At 44.9% G+C, this 22182-nt stretch overlaps 1 protein-coding gene across 1 annotated transcript in view; it reads left to right on the top strand.

Annotated features, from left to right (window-relative positions):
* The window catches only part of LOC8030277 (hydroxyacid oxidase 1-like), a 47045-nt gene extending 25511 nt beyond the window's left edge, over positions 1 to 21534 (top strand). The window contains exons 8-9 of the mRNA XM_040210210.1: positions 2810 to 2879; positions 21431 to 21534. Coding sequence (XP_040066144.1) covers positions 2810 to 2879; positions 21431 to 21534 — 174 coding nt within the window. The remainder of the gene's footprint in view (positions 1 to 2809; positions 2880 to 21430) is intronic.
* The last annotated feature ends 648 nt before the right edge of the window (positions 21535 to 22182 follow it).

Raw genomic sequence — 22182 nt, 5'->3', positions numbered from 1 at the left:
TTTCTTTGTTGCCAATGAATAAGTTACCTGTTTGTTTTATTTCCACTCCTGTATGTACGCGATCTAGCATTCCCTGGCGTTATCTTTCCACCACCATGCATTGGCCCTCAAAAGTTGGCCGGCAGTTTTCTCAAATAAATAAAATTAGGAAGATGAAATATTAGCTCTGATATGAAGTTTTCCGCTTGCAGGAACAGAACCTCATTAGACTCAAGATAGCCTTAGCCTACAAGATGTTTATTAAAATTTAACTCGTCTAATTTTTTGTCTAAACCAAGAGTCTAGTTCTTCTAAAGATACTTAAAGAAAAAAGTTGTCTTACTATCAGTCGGATTCTCTCTCATTTAAATATCGAAGAAATCTTCATGGACGCAGTCCCTCTAATTGAGGGATATGACACGGACACGCTTAACGGAAGTATTCCTAAGCCACAGTTGCAACACGATACTTTCGGACAACATTCTGAAGCCATTCAGTCAAAGCCATGGGCGCACGTGCGCCTGGGCATCTTAAACGCCCATCAGAGCAGTGCACGTGCACTCTTCACTACTTTTGAAAAAAAAAATTGGGTTGTGTGTGTGTTTATACAGCCTAGAACTTGGTCTGCCTCACAGGGGCGACGAGTCTCCCAGCTGTAGATGAGAAATTTAGCCAGTGCGGTACAGCCGCTAGCCTGGGGTCTTTAACGTGCATCATGCAGTAGTGATACACGACCGCACGCCGGTACGATGCTCATCCAGATCGAAACGGGCAGGGGTGGGGCTCGAACCCAGGATCCCTGGGTTCTGCAGCGCGAGCTTTCGCTCCACGTGCTCCGAGCTGGTGTGCGCTAGACCACTCGGCCACCGATCCCCCTCACTACTTTTGAAATAGCTATTCGAGAGTATAGCGTGGCAACTTTGGAAACGCGTAACATCAGTTAAACGTGAGTTCACCGCGGTTGAGGCTGCCCATGTCACTCCAGTATATGTCAGTTAAATAAGTAATACAATTGTTCGAAAGTACGCGTGCTGTTGTTTTTATGACATGACAGACAAAATATTTATTACATTGTAACTACTTCGTCGCAGTAAGTGATACTGGATTACCATTATCTTAAATCATCCGAGGCTGCGTGGAGAGCGAGAATAATCCTAATTGGAAGAGAAAGGAACATAACGACAGAAAAAAACGATTGCCATTTGTGAAATGCCTAATATTTGTAAGCGTGACGCAGCCTTCTGTCGCTTTGTTTCTTCCTCTTTCACTTTATTTTTTTATTATTATTATTCCGAACCCCGTCTTATTTAGTTTGAGAAAGTTGGAAAGTCTACGCAGGTTCGCATACGCCGTCACTGTTCGATTAAAATCAATAAAAGTGACACTGCAAACTGTCGAAGAAAAAAGAAAACAAAACAAAGTTTGTGACGGATATACAATTAGTTCCGACACATAGATGAAAAAAGCCTAAATTAAATGTAGAGCGTGTTCCACTCGACAAAGAAATAATAACTACGAACTCTGGACAAGGAACGCGAACATGCCCTCAAGTCGAAACGATATGTGATCGTTTTTTCTGTGAAAGACATCTTTGTCGTCTGTTGTCTGCAGTTTGTATTATTCTTTCTGTGTCATGTTAAGAATTAAACTATTCTAGAATTCTATGACTTATATTTATGTGAGTATATAAACTTACTCAATTTCCTGTCCCTCAGGCATCAGTAACATGTCATACTCGACACCTTTGTAGCCCTGCGGTTCTTCTCCAATCTTCGTAAATAGTAGGGCTGGGCAATTGATCGATTAACCTTCCGATTAATCGATTAAGGCCTTAATCGCGATCAAATTTTTTAACCGGTTAATCAGTTTTTTAATCGGTACTCAAAAGAAGTCCGTTCCCAGCAAGGTGCTATGAGCAAGGTTCAATTCTCGCGCTCGCGAAGCGTCACGTGTTCGAGGATATACATTACAGTTCTGCCGAGGCCAGACGAACAAGTCGGGCCCGCAATTGATCCCCGCGCGACCGCGAAACTTCACGTGTTGAGGATCGATTACACATCCTGCCTAGGCAAGACAAACAAGCAGAAAAACAACCTGGGAAGCTAACAACGCCATGGTTACTTGTTCCAGTATTCGGCATGTAAAACTGGAAGAGTTCACGAGTATGGAAGGCAATATCGCTGGAAAGTTTTGGTTTAAAGTAATCTCCAGCGGTGAAGTTTTTAACTCGAAAGAAGTCCACTGCATCATCTGCAAAAATCCGTTTTCGTACAGTGGAAGCGTAAGTTCGCTTCAGTATCGCCTACGAGCGAAGCACCCATGTAGCTGCAGCAAGAAACCATCCGCCAAAACGCAAACAATCAACGCCTTCTCCATCGAAGTTCCTTCCTCTGAAAAAAAGAAGAAAGCATCGCCCAAGCTCTGACTTCTTGTCTTCCTGTCGGAGAATGTGGACACACTTCTTTGTCTTTGGAGCTGGAGAAAAAATATGTGAGTGTCTTTGAATCGTTGAACTATATGTATCCTCAATTCTAAATGTCCTTTGCGCCGTGTAACAGAGAGTAAAATAAGTCTTTAAAGGCAAGACGAGTTGTTGCCCATTCTTTTTAATGAATTATTTATAAAAATTAACGTAACCGATTAATCGACTAATTAATCGATTAAAGGGTGGCGATTAATCGGGTTAAAATTTTTAATCGACGCCCAGCCCTAGATAGTACTCTTTTTAAGTTATGAATCACACTCATTTCTAGAGTGACATTGATATTTACCTATACTTGTCATCGCCTGGTGAGATTAGAACTCCTGATGCGTGTACTAACACCCGCAGGGTGAAGCGGGCGTACGCCAGACGCTCGAAATCTTCAGGGAGGAGCTGGACCGGGCTCTCGCATTGATGGGTAAGTCGAAGTTTTCGTTCGAAAGACATGCAAAACACTATGTTTACTTATGGGACTATAGTCATTGATAAAGTAAGAACGGCAGGGCGTGTCTTTCGAACAATCGGCATTCAGCACGCGCTTTATGACTTCGGCGGTGCTTTTGTTGCGCGCGTAATCTCGAGGTGCACGGGACATGGAACCCTTTTTTTGCTGTTCTCAGCTTGTCAGTGACTATAATCTGACCATCAGAACAAACACCGATTTTTAATCAGCGGCAAAACAAAGTAAGCTTTGCCTTCTTTCGTCAGTACATGTAAGCTTCCGTAGTGAAGCGTATGCACAAAAGCGTTTCAATTTGACCCGATGGTGAACATAAACACATTTATGATAGGGGGGGGGGGAGGGGGGGCGACCACCTCCCCTCCCTCCCCCAGAGCACTCCAAGGTCAACTCTATTGTATTAAAGAAACTCACGTACACCGTTTTTTTTTTGTTTTTTGTTTTTTGTTTTTTTTATGAAGAAATTATTCGTTTTTAGCGACATAACAACTATGAGGTCGACAAAACAGGTCTGCGAAACGTTTTACACAATCCGCCCCTAATGGTGACCCTTAATAAGCGTGGAAAAGGGATTCTTAAGAAAGTGGTGTTTTACGCGTGTGCATGGAGTGAGTGTTTGGTGATCTGGTGTGTCACCAGGCACGATAGGTTGAAGAGTAAAGGAAACTAAAACAGGGCTCTGTGGAGCTGGCTTAATATTATACCGGGTGATTCAAGGAGACGGCAGGCTCTTTAAATCGACCGGAAAATTCGGTTTCCTAACCTATCGCGCTATGACTTTGTGCAGCGTTGCCCACAGATGGTGCATTTATTTTCTTTTTTTTGTAAAATTTGCAAAGAGCGAACTTACCTCAGGAAAAAGTAAAGAAAGAAAAAGGCTTAGCTTTTATGGAAACGCAGCGACGCCACCGCGTCTTCAAACAACACAGCGCCGGTTCGCACGGGAGACAACAGATGGCGCAACGAACGCCGCCAACGAACGAGCATACGGCGCCGAGAGCCAGCGTCTTTAGCAGACAATCTTTTCGACTCAAAAGCGTAGCGCGTTCCGCGGGCGGCGACAGTCGCAGAAACAAAAACAGGCGCGATAACAACAAGGAACTGCAGTTCCTTGTCTGCTGAATACGCCATCTCTCGGCGTCGTCTGTTTGTTCGTCGGCGGCAGTTGGCGTCGCGACCGCTTGCGCCATCTCTTGTCTCCCGTGCGAAACGGCGCCGTGTTGTTTGCAGACCGGTGGCGTCGCTGCGTTTCCATAGGAGCTAAGACTTTTTATTTCTTTACATTTTTCTCAGGCAAGTTCGCTCTTTGCAAATTTTACGAAAACAATGCACCATCTTTGGGCAACGCTGAACAAAGTCTTAGCGCGATAGGTTAAGAAACTGAATTTTCCGGTCGATTTAAAGAGCCTGCCGTTTCCTTGAATCACCCGGTACATGGCTGGTTCAACGGTGGCACGGTTTCACTTCTGCCCCTTCGTCTAGACATTTTGTGCGTCAGCTTCTGCTCAATATGTTTCTAAAGGCGCTACCGCAGCGCTACTAACTCCTAAACTAAAAATACGGTTCTCGAACAGAGACTGGGACGTCTTTGTTCCTTGAATGACGGCCTCGTCACCTTGGTTCCAAAACCGTGCTTTCACACATGTTCTAAGGATATAAAAGTACAAAGCAGGCATACTGGGAACATGCCGCGACCGAAGATTACAATGTCGCCTATGACTGCATATAACACATTGTTTTTATGACGTACGAGTAGTAACACTTCAGGTTAACTGTGCGCACAACCTTGACAAATGGGAGTAATATCAAGCGAGCGCTCCCCAGACCCTCTCCTGCCGCCCAATGCTGAGCGGCCAGCGCTATAACACGCGGTCACACCTATATATTCCTCGCATTGCCGTCATATGAGCTGCTTGCTGTTGGGGTGGGCTCCATTCTGGGTGATTTTTCTCAGCAGCATATATAAGTTCGATATCTTGTAAACCCTGAGATGGGGAACGATAAAAAAACGGATGATTTTGTTGTGTTCGTCCGTTTTTTTTTATCGTTCCCCATCTCAGGGTTTACAAGATGTCGATTAATTACCAGCTCGACTGCACTCTCTCACTGCTTACAATATATAAGTTGCCTTTTTGTTTTGTTAGAATAAGTAAGAATGACCATCGGCACGATTCGATGACGTCACGTTCATGCCACGTATAAAGCTACTGACCAGAAAGTATTATAATAAAAAAAAAAACGTGAGACAGAAAAAAAGAAAACTTTCTGCGGTTTGCTTTTGCCATTAAAACAAGGACGAACGCGCTAGTGATGGCTCCTTTTCAAATTTGCACAATGCTGGATGATTTAATTCAAGCGGACGCGTACCATGGGAGCCGATGGAACTGAAGAACCTAGACTATGGGGCAACGTACCAGCAGGCCCAACATTCGTCTAGCATTTCGGACACCTCAATTAACTGATACCAGCCATCCTGAATCCCGGAGCATACAAAAACAGATTGCCTGTGAGATGTTGACAACCAAGTGGATGCTAGAGATAACCAAGCCACAGCGTTGAATTTTCCGTGTCACCTCAAAAATGCCAACGTTGGGCAGAGCGGTGATGAAAGCTTTGTCAGCGCCCCGCTGAGGCTCCTGTTAAAGGGGTACTCCGGCGCATTCTTTATGATCCCCAATTCGCCTGAAAATTCTCTTAACATAAACGAACATCACTAAAGTAGTATCCCAAATATTAGGTCAAAATATTTGTTTTGTTTTTCACGAAGTTATTACATTAAAAATTTTGGTCTTCACCGTGTTTTTGAAACTGAAGGTCTCTACAGGCCGCAAGAAAAAAGTGATGCCAGTGGAAGGCATGATGTGTTCACTCTTTGGACTGTAGATTTGATTCCAAATGAATTCCAAGCATTTTCATGGTGACGAATAAATGCTTTGGAAGCCGGCTCCTGTACCTGTTCACCAGCATAGACCAAATGCTCGGCATAGTCTATTTTGTAGACTTCATGCTCGACTGGCAAGCCTGCCTTCCATTGACGTCACGGCACTGAAAAGTGCTGGTATATTTGAATGTTGGTTTTTGGAACATGTTTATTTGCCGATTTCACCATAACTATCACGAATTTCTGGATACTAAATAACATACCGGAAAAGGGTGAACGCCGCGGATTAAGAAAATACAGATAGTATGGCTAGCTAAAAAAAAATCGCACGAGTGCTCCTTTAAATAATTAAAACTATCGGTCCAAGTCTAACGCTATAGCAGAAGTCGTCCCCAATATGTGACCCTCGTTGGCCTTCTTTAAAAAAAAAAAAATATATCAACGCTACAATCTTTTTTTCTTTTTTCGAAAGGTCTCGTCCCGATACGACCCGTCGTAATGTGAAAGGTGTGGTGGTTTTCGTGTGGGGCTATTTGGTGTTTCCGGAAAACCCGGAAGCCAGCGTCTCTGCGCAGACCATGTACTACGTTTCACACCATGTCCGACCGGATCCCACACCACTATCTGACGGAGCCAATTATGCATTGCCAAAAGAGCCACGTCACGGCGCTGGTCGGTTTTGTTGGTTGGCTACCACCGGCTAAACCAGCCAAGCAGAAAAAAAAAGCCAGGATTACGGCACATTCACCGTGCGTGGTTGCTTTAGCCGGTGATGACAAATAAAAGAAAAAAAACGAGCGCCATTACCATGGATTTTTGGGCCGCTCAGTTGGGTCCATCGGGGGGTAGCATATCGTAGCAGTCCACGACTCGTTGTGAAGCGAACTATCCACATCACGGTGCAAAACTTAAATGACGTATTGGAAATTGTCAACTAGTGGTGGCATACGCGCCTAGTTGAGTGTAGTGTACGTTTCCGCATAATAAATTAACCAATTAATTTTGGTGCCTTAATATTCGGATCATATAGGGTTCACTTGAGGCGTACAGTCCGCCGGGGTAAGTTTTGAATCACAAAAATAAATAATGACTAATATAGCACACGCCCGGTACATTGTCTCTACCCTGTACACGATTCGCATGTCAGGCGCATACTCTAGCAAGTGAGGTGAGGCGATCACTTGCTTCTCCTAGCGGCCGTATGCGGTACAAGGCTTCATGCCTCGTCTGTAACTATAACCGCGGTATTATCTGAAGTAGATTTCCTGTATAGGCTCCCTACGGGAGCCAGATTTGCGCGTTCATCTCCGTAGTGCCGTCTTTCCTGCACGGCATGTTGATCCTCTCGTTACGCGACTAAATTCGGCGAATAGCGGCTCCGCGGCGCGCTCAAAAGCGGGGGAACGTACGCCGGGGCGCGTGCAACATCTACTTTCCTGCACGGCACTTGATCCGGCTCCTCACATGATCGGATCTTGGCGAATAGCGGCGCGGCGGCACGTGGAAAACAGACTCGCAACTCTGGCTCCCCTAGGGAGCTTATTAGCGGCGAGATGTTTTGGTGGCACCCTCCCATGGTTCCCCCTTGTGACGTCATTACCTTGCCGACAAGTTTGATGGTGTTTGTAAATAGCATGGTGGAAGCTTGAAATCACTGAGCTCTTAAAGCAACACTGCCAACACCGTCAAAATTAAAGTTCTTTCATACCTCTTACTTCCGTCGATGATAAATCCCCTTTCCGACGTCGTAGTCAGCGTTCGGCCAATCGTGGAAGGGCGACCACAGCGACGCTTTCGGTCGCGCACGGGGCTAATAGGGAGTATTCACTGGACGCCATATTTGTGGGTGTTGTTTAGAGCGCATGCTCAGAACGAGCTCACATCAATAGGCTGCTAAGACCGGCACTCTTGATGGTACGGATTGCACGATGCAAAAGAACGGTGGAAGCTCGCCACCAGCACGCGCTCAGCATTCGCGCACACAGCTATGGCCACCAGTGAATACTCCCTATACAGGTACTCTAGTCTCAAGCTGCCAGCAGCGCCCAAAACGGAGAAAAACAAATAATTATTCCGACATTGGCTTCTAACTAAAACCAAATAATATAAGGAAAAAATCTTCGTGAAAAACAGCGCGAAAGGAATAAGCACAAAAAGGAAGGAGTACACAAGACAATCGCTGACTAACAACTGATCTTTTTATTTGAACGCTTAGATGGCAGTATGTTCTCCCAGGCAGAGGGCGCACCGTGGATTCTGCACTTCTTTCGTCTTCGTTTCACAGTTCACGTGTTAAGCAAGATCCAGAAAATGAATCTCACTGTTCGCTAGAGTCTGTGGAGGTTGGCTCAGGCACGATGGCTAGTTCTTTTGTTGTGTAATAGGGTTTCTTCATTTCTCTACACGTTTGGTTTTAGTGCTTAAACAATATGGTGGGGGATCGGTGGCCGAGTTTGCTAAAGCGCACACCCAGCTCGACGCGCGTGGAGCGAAAGCTAGCGCTGCAGAACCCAGGGATCCTGGGTTCGAGCCCCACACCTGCCCGTTTCGATCTGGATGAGCATCGTACCGGCGCGCGGTCGTGTATCACTACTACGTGGTGCACGTTAAAGACCCCAGGCTAGTGGTTGTACTGCACTGGCTAAATTGCTCATTTACAGCGTGTGACTCGTCGCAACTTTAAATGGCTGACCAACTACACGCTGTATAAATATCCCGATAACCCGATTTGGTGGTGTGGGAGAACCTCGGCGAGAACCGAGCGATGCGCTCGCATCTGTTTGCCTTTGTGTCGGTTCACCACAAAGCATGATCAGCCTAGTTTGTTGTGTGCAGGAAAAACCACGTTCACTCCACCTGTGCAGAAGGCTCGCCACCTATGTGATGCACGTCATCTGTGTAAAAGGCACGGTTAATAATATTTTATTGGGGTTGTGTGGATATTAAAAAAGCGTGTAGTTGGTAAACGTTTTTAAGGTTATGACGAGTCACTCGCGGTAGATGAGAAATTCTGCCAGTGCAGTGCAATCGCTAGCCTGTGGTCTGTAACGTGCATCACGTAGTAGTGGTACATGACCGCACGCCGGTACAATACTCATCCAGATCGAAACGGCCAGGGGTGGAGATTGAACCCAGGATCCCTGGCAACGTTACATCCCTAGGTTCTGCATCGCGAGCTTTCGCTCCATGTGCTCCACGCTGGTGTGCGCTAGCCCACTCGTACGTTCAGCCCAGAGCCTTTTATACTGGGAGAGTTCGGCGGTTCTTTGATCCAGCCGCCAGTCTGGCAGCACTGATCAAACAGTCTGGCAACTGTGCGCATCCGCCATGATGTGCCTTGCCGTCTAGCTTGACATCCCCAGAAATCTGTGCCATCGCATGCTAGCGCCATCTCTTGGCGGATTATGGCAACGCTCCCATAGAAGCAATGCATTAAATATAGAAATACGGCAATATTTGCTCAACATCACATTTTTTCAGATTTGCCATGCTACCCGTCCAATCTCTAACACGATCCAATCCTTCCGCAAAAAAAGTCAAGATTACAGCGCATAAACTGCAGGTTCCTCATTCGAGTAAATTATTTGATGCATAGCCACTATGGGTGGTATCAGGTTTGATCGGTTTTTAAAATATATTATTAGGTGAGTGAAATAAATTTTAATTTTATATTATAAATACAACCCTCCCCCCATCATATGACAAAGTTTCGTGATTTGTATGATATTTTGTAATGCGTAGAAAAAACATCCTTCTGGGGCACCTCTCCCAAACGTGCCACACAAAGTGATTTTCAAACCTTCCTAATTTAAAAATACAGAAAGATACGAGATTTGCCATATAACTGCGACAAGGCAAAAACATCCAGGAAGCGTAGTGTACGCTCTGTCTTCTCTCAAACTTATTTGCTCGGGTTCCTGAGACCAGTTTGTCGAACCAGGCGCATAATCGATCAGCCAGCTGTTCAGAATCGTTTCCTGCATTCTGCTGCTGGGATCACTAAACTACCAAACAAAGAAAGCAACTATTTGTTTTTTCATTTAGAAATTTTATCGTGGCTAAGAAAAGGTATAGAAATATTGTTATTAATCATTAAGAAATTATTGACCTTGGCGAAGCTACATTTAGGGCGAATAAAGTGGGAATATTGAGTGATTATTTGGCAAGGAAGCTGACTGTATTTGATGGTCTCTTCATGACACGTCAAGCACATAAATTCAAAATATCAAGTAAAAAACATGTCGGTCGATCCAGCGAGGAGAACATTGGAAAATGAGAACTACGTAACGTCCTCGCTCGAACGCCTTTCCCATCGAGGAGGTTTATTTTCAAGGATATGCAGTTGTACCATGATTGATTTGATGGACTTAAATTTTATCATTTTTCCCAGTTAAAGACCCGAATGTTCTAAACAAGTTCCTTGTGGATGAGCGGAGGCCCAAATTTGAAAAGTTGGACGAAGCCGTCAAAACGGAAAAACCAGGTCTAGTTTGAAGCGGTTTTTCTCAAGAAAGATTTATTTCCAAGTATTTGCCATGGCACCAGCATGTATTAGAGGGATGAAAATGATATATTTCGCCCAAAATGGGTGCATGAGCCGTGCTCCAAAAGTTCCCTGTGAAGGCGCGGGTGCTCAAACTTTAAAAATGGGACGAAACCGTCGAAACGGAAAAACCAGGTCCACTTCGGAGCGGTTTTTCTCAAGACAGATTTATTTCCAAGTATTTGCCATGGCACTAGCATGTCGTAGAGGGATGAAAATTATACATTTCGCCCAGAATGGGTGCATCAGCCGTGCTCCAAAAGTTCCCTGTGAAGGCGCGGGTGCTCAAACTTTAAAAATGGGACAAAACCGTCGAAACGGAAAAACCAGGTCCACTTCGGAGCGGTTTTTCTCAAGACAGACTTATTTCCAAGTATTTGCCATGGCACTAGCATGTAGTAGAGGGATGAAAATTATATATTTCGCCCAGAATGGGTGCATGAGCCGTGCTCCAAAAGTTCCATGTGAAGGCGCTGGTGCTCAAACTTTAAAAATGGGACGAAACCGTCGAAACGGAAAAACCAGGTCCACTTCGGAGCGGTTTTTCTCAAGACAGACTTATTTCCAAGTATTTGCCATGGCACTAGCATGTAGTAGAGGGATGAAAATTATATATTTCGCCCAGAATGGGTGCATGAGCCGTGCTCCAAAAGTTCCATGTGAAGGCGCGGGTGCTCAAACTTTAAAAATGGGACAAAACCGTCGAAACGGAAAAACCAGGTCTAGTTTGAAGCGGTTTTTCTCAAGAAAGATTTATTTCCAAGTATTTGCCATGGCACCAGCATGTAGTAGAGGGATGAAAATGATATATTTCGCCCAAAATGGGTGCATGAGCCGTGCTCCAAAAGTTCCCTGTGAAGGCGCGGGTGCTCAAACTTTAAAAATGGGACGAAACCGTCGAAACGGAAAAACCAGGTCCACTTCGGAGCGGTTTTTCTCAAGACAGATTTATTTCCAAGTATTTGCCATGGCACTAGCATGTAGAAGAGGGATGAAAATTATACATTTCGCCCAGAATGGGTGCATCAGCCGTGCTCCAAAAGTTCCCTGTGAAGGCGCGGGTGCTCAAACTTTGAAAATGGGACAAAACCGTCGAAACGGAAAAACCAGGTCCACTTCGGAGCGGTTTTTCTCAAGACAGACTTATTTCCAAGTATTTGCCATGGCACTAGCATGTAGTAGAGAGATGAAAATTATATATTTCGCCCAGAATGGGTGCATGAGCCGTGCTCCAAAAGTTCCCTGTGAAGGCGCGGGTGCTCAAACTTTAAAAATGGGACGAAACCGTCGAAATGGAAAAACCAGGTCCACTTCGGAGCGGTTTTTCTCAAGACAGACTTATTTCCAAGTATTTGCCATGGCGCTAGTATGTAGTAGAGGAATGAAAATTATATATTTCGCCCAGAATGGGTGCATGAGCCGTGCTCCAAAAGTTCCCTGTGAAGGCGCGGGTGCTCAAACTTTAAAAATGGGACGAAACCGTCGAAACGGAAAAACCAGGTCCACTTCGGAGCGGTTTTTCTCAAGACAGACTTATTTCCAAGTATTTGACATGGCACTAGCATGTAGTAGAGGGATGAAAATTATATATTTCGCCCAGAATGGGTGCATGAGCCGTGCTCCAAAAGTTCCCTGTGAAGGCGCGGGTGCTCAAACTTTAAAAATGGGACGAAACCGTCGAAAGGGAAAAACCAGGTCCACTTCGGAGCGGTTTTGCTCAAGACAGATTTATTTCCAAGTATTTGCCATGGCACTAGCATGTAGTAGAGGGATGAAAATTATATATTGCGCCCAGAATGTGTGCATGAGCCGTGCTCCAAAAGTTCCCCGTGAAGGCGCGGGTGCTCAAACATTAAAAATGGGACGAAACCGTCGAAACGGAAAAACCAGGTCCACTTCGGAGCGGTTTTTCTCAAGACAGACTTATTTCCAAGTATTTGACATGGCACTAGCATGTAGTAGAGAGATGAAAATTATATATTGCGCCCAGAATGGGTGCATGAGCCGTGCTCCAAAAGTTCCCTGTGAAGGCGCGCGTGCTCAAACTTTAAAAATGGGACGAAACCGTCGAAACGGAAAAACCAGGTCCACTTCGGAGCGGTTTTTCTCAAGACAGATTTATTTCCAAGTATTTGCCATGGCACTAGCATGTAGTAGAGGGATGAAAATTATATATTGCGCCCAGAATGGGTGAATGAGCCGTGCTCCAAAAGTTCCCTGTGAAGGCGCGGGTGCTCAAACTTTAAAAATGGGACGAAACCGTCGAAACGAAAAAACCAGGTCCACTTCGGAGCGGTTTTGCTCAAGACAGATTTATTTCCAAGTATTTGCCATCGCACTAGCATGTAGTAGAGGGATGAAAATTATATATTGCGCCCAGAATGGGTGCATGAGCCGTGCTCCAAAAGTTCCCTGTGAAGGCGCGGGTGCTCAAACTTTAAAAATGGGACGAAACCGTCGAAACGGAAAAACCAGGTCCACTTCGGAGCGGTTTTGCTCAAGACAGATTTATTTCCAAGTATTTGCCATGGCACTAGCATGTAGTAGAGGGATGAAAATTATATATTGCGCCCAGAATGGGTGCATGAGCCGTGCTCCAAAAGTTCCCTGTGAAGGCGCGGGTGCTCAAACTTTAAAAATGGGACGAAACCGTCGAAACGGAAAAACCAGGTCCACTTCGGAGCGGTTTTGCTCAAGACAGATTTATTTCCAAGTATTTGCCATGGCACTAGCATGTAGTAGAGGGATGAAAATTATATATTGCGCCCAGAATGGGTGCATGAGCCGTGCTCCAAAAGTTCCCTGTGAAGGCGCGGGTGCTCAAACTTTAAAAATGGGACGAAACCGTCGAAACGGAAAAACCAGGTCCACTTCGGAGCGGTTTTTCTCAAGACAGATTTATTTCCAAGTATTTGCCATGGCACTAGCATGTAGTAGAGGGATGAAAATTATATATTGCGCCCAGAATGGGTGCATGAGCCGTGCTCCAAAAGTTCCCTGTGAAGGCGCGGGTGCTCAAACTTTAAAAATGGGACGAAACCGTCGAAACGGAAAAACCAGGTCCACTTCGGAGCGGTTTTTCTCAAGACAGACTTATTTCCAAGTATTTGACATGGCACTAGCATGTAGTAGAGAGATGAAAATTATATATTGCGCCCAGAATGGGTGCATGAGCCGTGCTCCAAAAGTTCCCTGTGAAGGCGCGGGTGCTCAAACTTTAAAAATGGGACGAAACCGTCGAAACGGAAAAACCAGGTCCACTTCGGAGCGGTTTTGCTCAAGACAGATTTATTTCCAAGTATTTGCCATCGCACTAGCATGTAGTAGAGGGATGAAAATTATATATTGCGCCCAGAATGGGTGCATGAGCCGTGCTCCAAAAGTTCCCTGTGAAGGCGCGTGTGCTCAAATTTGAAAAGTAGGGCGAAACCGTCAGTACTGAAAAACCAGGTCCACTTTGAAGCGTTTTTTTTTTCAAATTAGAGTTATTTTCAAGTATTTGCCATGATACCAGCATGTAGTAGAGGGATGAAAATTATATATTTCGCGTCGTCTACCACTTGAGTATAGAGAGACCAAGGTTCGAGGAGATATCATAGAAACAACATCTGAGCGGATGAACACTGAAACCTTTCAGACTCGCCAAACTGCTTGGCCCATGGACAACACGACAACGCCCAACGAGCCTTCAAAGGAATTCTAAAAGCGCAACGTGCGCGCGTGCGTGCATCGTGTATGCGGACGCGAAGTGATAAGCTAAGCTATGTTTTTTTTTTAACACTAACTTTGATCTCCCCTTTCCTAACAAAGTAGCCAGACCTTCAGTCTTTGTTCAATAAAACGGTGGCCGGAAGCGTACTGCTGTAGAAAATTATGTTAGCCCTGGAATAAGGAGCATTGAGAAAGAAACGGGTATTACTCTGTCTCAGTCACAAATGAACAGAAAGGTACTTCACGAACCTCGGAACCAAACCAACACAGAGAGTGCGCCACGTGATCAGACGGTATTGCGCAGCAGTGCGAAAAATGTAAAGTCATGTGGCACGCTCACCGGGCTGGGTTGGCTGGGATGAATCGTAACGTTTGCTGCGGTTCATTGAAGAGAAAAATTAGATATAGCTATAAATAAGAAATTATAAACCAAATCGTCTAGGAGATTCTCATGGAACTCGCAGCATTTTGCACCGTCTTTTATGGCGTAAACGCTTCTTCGTTAAAGGGGTCTGGAACTGTTTCCAGGAATCTTTGTCGACTTCCGTGAGGTCCTTTATATGGCTTCTTCCGTGAGTGCTCTTTTGGAATTCTGAAGATGCTCCGGAAGGGTACTGCGGGGGGATCACGTAGTGGTCGACGGTCACGCGTGACCCCACGGATCATGGGCACTTGACCGTGCGACCAGCAGGTTCGTTATTTCTAGTGTGGCTACGTGGTGGACGAAAACCGATGGGCCATGGTCACGTGACCCCCACCCACAAACAAACGACGCTTACGCATGAACATGTTGCCAGCAAAAGTGCGCTATTATCAGTATTGTCAGGTTGCTTCCGACTCAGTCACGCGACCATGTGTGGCCATCAAAGGTGCGCTATTTCTTATGTGGTCACGTGGTGGACGGGACCCCACGGACTATGGTCACGTGACCTCAGTGACGATGGACAGGTGATCCCTTATGATCATGATCACGCGTCCGTGCGACCACCGAAGGTGCGATATCTTATGTGGTTGCAACCACCACCCCCTTGACAGACCGACCGACGTGAAAACTGAGAAAGGTTTTTTAACTTTATGATGTGTGAGGGCAGACATTAACATAAGCTCACGACGTTTTTGTTAGAGTATTTGAAGGCCTTGGGGAACACAGGCTCTAATCATTGTAGTGAGGTCATGCTATATGATCAAATTTTAACGACTGTGTCTGTTTAAAGCAATTAACGGAATAGGACCAAAGAATTGCATACTTCAGGAATATATCGCATATTTACTCGAATTAGTTTTTATACTAGACCTCGGCGTTTGGACAAAATCAAAGATTCGGGAGTTCCGCTCGTTTCAGCTGAATTTACTGTGGAGTTATAAAGTCGTTCCTAAATCCTCCGATTTCCTCTTCTTACTAGCAGGAACCAATCTCGCTCGGTGGCCGCTGTGTCAGCGGAGTAGTACTCACGCATTAGAATAAGAACGGCGTTGCATTGCACTTTTGGAACTACCTTTCTGATAGGAGTATCAGAAAGTTACGCTGGAATTATGCGGAAGCGAAAAAGGCAATATCATTCATGTTGTTGACAGAACAACATTTGTATTTTTTCACACGTACGTGTTTTTGATTATATACAACGCACATGCGCAGCAGCCTGTTTCTTGAAATGTGAAAAATCTTCACAATCTCGGTGCAGCAGTCCTCACTACTGCTCTTATGTCATGCTCCAAAAACGTGGTGGCGTGTGCAAACTTCTGATAAGTACTAAGAACTCCTGATATGGTCATAACGCCGTTTTGAGCTGAATTGTGGGAGTTTGTCACGTGGGCCTGAAAGCTGAGGTGAGGTATTACATAGCGAGCGAACGTCAAAGCAAACGAAGTGTCTGGTTACTCGAAAAGGCAATCTCGAGTCCTCGGCCACATATTTGTGCGAACTTCTCCCCGCCATTTAAATATTAATACCCCAAGGCGAACTGTAGGTAATAAATAAACACAAATAATAATGCCCCAAGGGCGAACTGTAGGTAATAAATAAACAAAAATGAACAATAAACAAATGTATTTCATGCATTTCCTGACTTTCTCACGGAAAGCGTAGCCACAACTTTATTTATTCTTGAGCGCTGAAAACGTCTGCCGCGGAAGAGGTATGTAGCACTAATGTAAAAAGTGATGACATGTGAATAAGCCCAATAGTGACACACAAAAAACAAAGATACAGTTTAGAATATTCCTTCGACGGCAGACGAACGTTTTGTGATAATCGGAATAAACGTGCTTTGATAAGTAAGCCCTTGGGAGCAAGAACACAATGTAAGGGTTACAATAGCTCAACAACAGAAGAAAAAACTCAGTTTGTTGAGTGCCAGCCTGGTGGAAAGAAACTGTTAACCAGTGCACCGCGCAACTTTTTGCGATCTGATATGGTGTCAATTATTGTCGGAAAGATCGTTTGAGTTCTGGATGGCACGAGGAAGTGCTGAGGTTTTAAAAGGATGGATGCTGAACGAAATATTCGCTGGAAGCTTTCGCTGCTTTTTACGAAAAGAATCCGGTGGTTCTTAATAAAATAGAAAGAAAGAGAGGCAGAGAGAGAGAGAGACAGACAGAGAGGGGGGGGGGGAGTAACGCTATAAAAAATATCAGGACGGACTTAGCCTTGCCGTTGGAGCTGGCATTGCCCCGCTTGGCAGTGGTTCCAAAAGAGGTGAACTGGACTGACCGAAGTTTTGAAGGAACCGATGAAGTAAGCAAAAGAGCGAGATTAGTCGACGAGTCTGGAGAGGATGAATGAACTTACATTGCCTAAGATCTGACACGCTAATAAATCGAGAATGAGACTATATGAATAGCGCGGTACAGTTTTAGACGGGTTCTGAATGCGTAATTCTGTACGTTTGGTGATATCATTAAGTATTGTAGACTAAGAAAAAGAAGGTGCAAGCTTCCGGAGACTAAATAGACACGGAAGAAACTAAGAAAGAGGAAGGAGAGAGCGCTCGCACTCAAAGGATCGAGATGACGGTCGGGTACAGTTCAACAATACCTCCAAAATAAATAAGTCAATATTTCCTTCTATTTTAACACAGTTCGCATAATTAAACCGGCTTTTTATTTTTATCGTCACCGTGGAGATCCTTCCTCCATTTACTTAATAAAGGCTTCTAAATATATTAGGCGTATTCCGGTTTCTGGGGCGGACGTGAGAACTATAAGTATGCTTCTGTGTTTTCGGACAAATTCGATAAAATCGAAAAAATACTTCCGGTAAAATATTTTAATATTTATATTTACCCAAAAAAACTCAGATTTTTCAGGACCGCCAACTGCTATGAATCCTACTGGTCTTAATATTTTCCAGGAATCTTCGAACAAGTTTTGCTCTACTTCTCTATATCTAATATTTATTTATTTATTTGAAAAACTGCAGGCCTTTTTCAGGCCCTCGCAGTATCAACTTTCGTTTGTATGATCACAAAGAACTTCCGTTTAGCTTCTATTTTAAAAAAGGGGAATCGTCGAACACGTTTCTCATTGAAAAGGATACTTTTACTAAATTCACAAACTGCTGTTTTCAACCTTTCGTTCACTTCACCGAAAAAGCCGAAAAACTCTGTACGATGAAAGAAAGCTCCAAAGAACTCCGAATTTATGGTAAAAAATAAGCACTAAACAACACTCCGCGATTTTAAGCAGAAATAAACTCCGAAAACGCAGAATCCTAATTATAAGCTGGATTTCGTATATGTTGGTGCAGCTTTTAGATTTCGTTATAACTTATAGGTAGGGTTCCGTATTTTTGTGTATTCTTTTTTAAATTTAAGGGTGTCTTTGGGTGTTCATTTTTTCAAAGTTCTCTGTTTTCGGTATCTATTTCTGGTGTCGACCAGAAATCAGGGTTTATCAGGGCTTACGTCGTAAAAGCTATTGCACATCTATCGCGTTTTTACAACACACAATGCTATTCGCGCCAGTTATCACTAAGTGGCCCATGCAGAAACAATAATTTCAGCAGAAGGAAGCAGCCTCGCGGAAAAGGGCGGTTTGTTTTCGGGGTCCACAGAAATAAAGCAATTTTTCCAGTTAACCTGGGGTTTCATTTAATTCAAAAATTTCAGTTCGGAGTTTTTCAGTTTTACCAATTTCAAGAAAAATCCCAAGAAAAAAAGAAGCCAGACATCAGCACAGCGAGTGGTCATACCAAAGAGAATATTTCGCTCCTGATGACTTCAGCGGAGGCAGTGTAGCGATACGATGGTTGTGGAGTTCATGAAAGCCTAATTTAGGCAACACAAAATATGGATCCTTTTTGTTGTAGTTTACTCGACACACTCGCCAATCTGCAAACAACTTTCCAAAAATATCGCATATGTATTGTCGGGTAGTTTTTCGAATACTTGTTCGGAATTCTTCCGCAGATCTGACTTTTTTGCTTCCATATCGCTAGATATGAAAACGCGGAATAATAGTGTTATCGACTTCTTGCAACCGGGAGGCGGTGATACGGCGTGCTCGTCCGCTCTTTGCGCCCGTCTTGCGTTTGTTTGCCTCAAAATGCGCTCACAGGCTGCTTTTACACTCTCCCCCACCACACGCACACACACACACGCGCACGCACCGACGCACGCACACACTGACACACACAAACAACCCGTCTCGTCGAATTAACCACCAACACTGGCGCGGGTTTTACTGCCGCGTCAGCACGCTCTCTGCGTGTTCTTTGTGCTGTCCATCAATTGATCTTCCCTCTTTCTGTAGTACTGTTTGAGAAGCTCTGATAACGTAGCTCTATTTTCTATTTTTCACAATTTTATTCATTGCACGCGGAACGCATTTCGGTTTGGCGGGAATTTGCACACGACGTAAAAGTTAAAGGTGAATACGCCACGTGTCGGTAAATAAGTGAACTAGAACAGCTTGTCACAAATTTCTGGCCATGATTGCACCTTTGCATTTAATTGCATTATAATTATAACCTTAAATTGCAAGCTTTACCCTTGTTTGGTGTGAGGCTGGTGGCGGCTGATAAAACCCGTTTGCCCTACTGACTCGAGCCGGCAGTCGGCTCGCTAGAGTCCATGGAGCGAGAGACGACGATGAAAATGATCGTTCTGCGCTGCGCTCTGCCAGATGTTAGATGAAAAAGAAATGGGGGGCTGCAGTGCCGTTGGCTGCTCGAACCACGCGAAAAAGGGGTTCAGGATGTACCGGTTCCCGCAAGGAAAAGAAAACCGCGCAAGGCACAAGATCTGGGAAACCAAGAAGGGCTGACTGAAAGCCGAGTTCTCGATTGTGCGAGGTAAGTGTATGCTTAACGTATGATTAACGTAACAAAATGCTTGATTTGTCGACTTTTTCCTTACGCCAACAAAAGCGCAAACGGCAAAACCTACACGCGTGTACATCGCATGTCAATGGGGACCCACTCGCCGGGAGGCACATCGTGGCGGAAGCGGCGCCCGCTGAGTCCGCTAGACCTAGCGGGCCGTAGCCCCTCCCACCCGCCGAACTCTCCCAGTATAAAAGGCTCTGATTCAGCCTTATCCCTTCCTCGTGCTGGCAGTCCTATATTAGGCCACAGCCGGACTGGAAGCGCGCGCTCTCTTTCTCTTCTTACGGCCTTTGCATTTGGGCAATCGCCACCTCCCGCCGCAATTCGCGGGGGCCGCTGTCACCTCACCCCTTGACTACCCTCTAACGTTTGCACAAAGCGCGTCTGACAGTAGGGAGTTTTCGTAGACCGCGCTGCCCCCTCCGCTAAGCGTTCCGCAACGAAGAAGTTACTACTGCGCCTGCGCGCCGATAGCCTTGACTGTGGAGTTCCCGCTATCGTAGCGGGTTGCGGAGGGCCTTGCGGGACGGCGAAAACGATCTACGAAAACTCCCTAATCAACTTGCGGCCGAGATTTTTATAGCCTTTGTCGCCTGATCCTTACGTTTAGACCCTGAGCCACAATCTAATGCGCGTCTGATGAGCCCAAAGCGGTGAATACTTGACGCACATCTCCGAGATAGTCGGGAGTAAAAAGTAGTAAGTAGAGACAGCGAATGCAATTGCGAAAAAGCAATACTCGTCTTTACCTCCAGGAATCCTGTTGCAACTCAAAAACAGGAGGAGGCGGACCCAAAAAATTGGCTTGCTCTTTATGTTTATACAGCCTTGATGGAGATGCGCCTCAACGGGTAATCGGTCTCTTAGCTGTAGATGAGAAATTTAGCCAGTGCGGTACAACCGCTAACCTGGGATTTTTAACGTGCATCGCAGTAGTGATCACACGAACGCGTGCCGGTACGAAACTCATCCAGATCGAAACGGGCGGGGGCGGCGGGGTTCGAACCCAGGAGGTTCCCAGCGCAAGCTTTCGCTCCACGCTCCGAGCTGAGACGCGTTAGCCCACTCGGCCACTTCCTCCCTAGACGGACCCCTTCTACGTGAAGGAACTTTATATGATGAATAATTCGTACACTCTCGTGAAATGTAAGCAGGCCCAATCTATCTATTGCCGTGGTCTTAATCATCATCTCATAGTAGTCTGTTCAATTTTCGTACAGTGCATATTACAGCCTAAAGTGCTTCCTCGAGGGAAGCACTTTAGGCTGTAAAAGAAAAATTAAAAGAAAGGAAAATGCTTCCTCGAGGGAAGCATTTTCTAGATGTTGGTTAGCAACTGGAACGTGAAATGAAGAAGAAAGATGTGCAAAATTCACGTTGCGCCCTATGCGTGGGCGAAGATAGTGCCGTCTGCACATTCCAATAAAAGATCAGTTGTTATTCATCGCTTGTTCTGTGTAGTACTTCCTTTTGGTCCTTGTCCTTTTCGCGCTAGTTTTCACAATGAACTCATACCAACTTACCCAAATGTTCATTCTACTAAAAAAAAAAAAGACATAGGACACATAAGTTCTAATTTACAGCTGAATAATACATCTTCAGTGTGTGGCGGAATGCTCAACTAACCCATTTTTGGTAGTGTATTAATTTTCTCCTAGCCCTTTAGTGCAGTGTGGCACTGCTTCGCGCATACAGAATATGCTAGGCTGCGTTTGGTTTAAATCAAGGGAACGCTTGCTTACCAGATTATAGCACCTGCCCTTCTAATTCATCATAACTGGACTTCTGGTGCACAACTTCCCGCAACACACGTGACACCTTGGTTTGCAGGTGAAACCAGAAAACGCTCCCGCTCGGGTTGCCACATTTGTTTTCTCATGTAAAAGTTAAGGCACTGAGAAGAACACAGATCCCTTACCTGGGTTCTAAACGTTCAAGTATTTATCCAGCCAATCTTTCGTAAAAGTTGAAAAATAATTTCATGGCAATTTTCATAAATCAAAACATACACACAAAACTATTTTTCTCTGCTTTTTTACCCCACCACGCAGGATGCTCTTCCCTCGACCAACTGCGACCCGAAATGGTTGTTCATCAAAGTTATTTCTACCGGCTGCCGCAGACAGAGGCACGGATTCAAAATGCCTGCCATTAATGTTCCGGCTTCGCTTCTAGGAAACTTAGTGGTGGACGAATAAGCCATAATAAGGAGCGCTCATTTAAGTTTTGAAATAAAGAGTGTATCTTTTCCTCGGTCTCATGCCTGAACGTTTGTTTGCCACCACTGTTCATGCGATATTTTTTTTTTCTCACAAGACTGTCAAAACATTTTACAAAAAAAAATGGTTTTCTGAAATTGTTTTATCGTCACCAGCTTTTTTGCGCCCTAATCTTTCGTTCAACAGCAATTTTTTTACATGGCTATGGTGCCTCGCATACGACTCCAGCTTGGTGTGCTTACTGCGTCCTAAACGGGTGTATCTCAATACGTCCCATTCGCATTTGAACATTGCACATTTCGACCCATTCTCATTTGGTCCTTCTCGTTTGAACCTTCTCATAAGATCCGAATCGTGTTTTTCGCAACTGGACCCATTCTCATTTCGCCCGTACGCCCTACGACTGAATGAATGGCACTAGTTCGGCATGCTTCTGACGTCGTTATGCCTTCGCGGCATTGCTGATGAGCCTTACCTTGCTTGGGCCCCCAACATACCATCAGATATATGTTATGTGTAGAGGTACGCACTAAGAATCGTACATTGACGCCTGCTTTTCTTCCTCTACGCAAATGAGAAAAAAA

This window comes from Ixodes scapularis, unplaced genomic scaffold, assembly GCF_016920785.2.
Source record: "Ixodes scapularis isolate PalLabHiFi unplaced genomic scaffold, ASM1692078v2 PGA_scaffold6__148_contigs__length_123643588, whole genome shotgun sequence".
Taxonomy (NCBI): domain Eukaryota; kingdom Metazoa; phylum Arthropoda; class Arachnida; order Ixodida; family Ixodidae; genus Ixodes; species Ixodes scapularis.
This window is presented reverse-complemented; position numbering and strand designations above follow the sequence as displayed.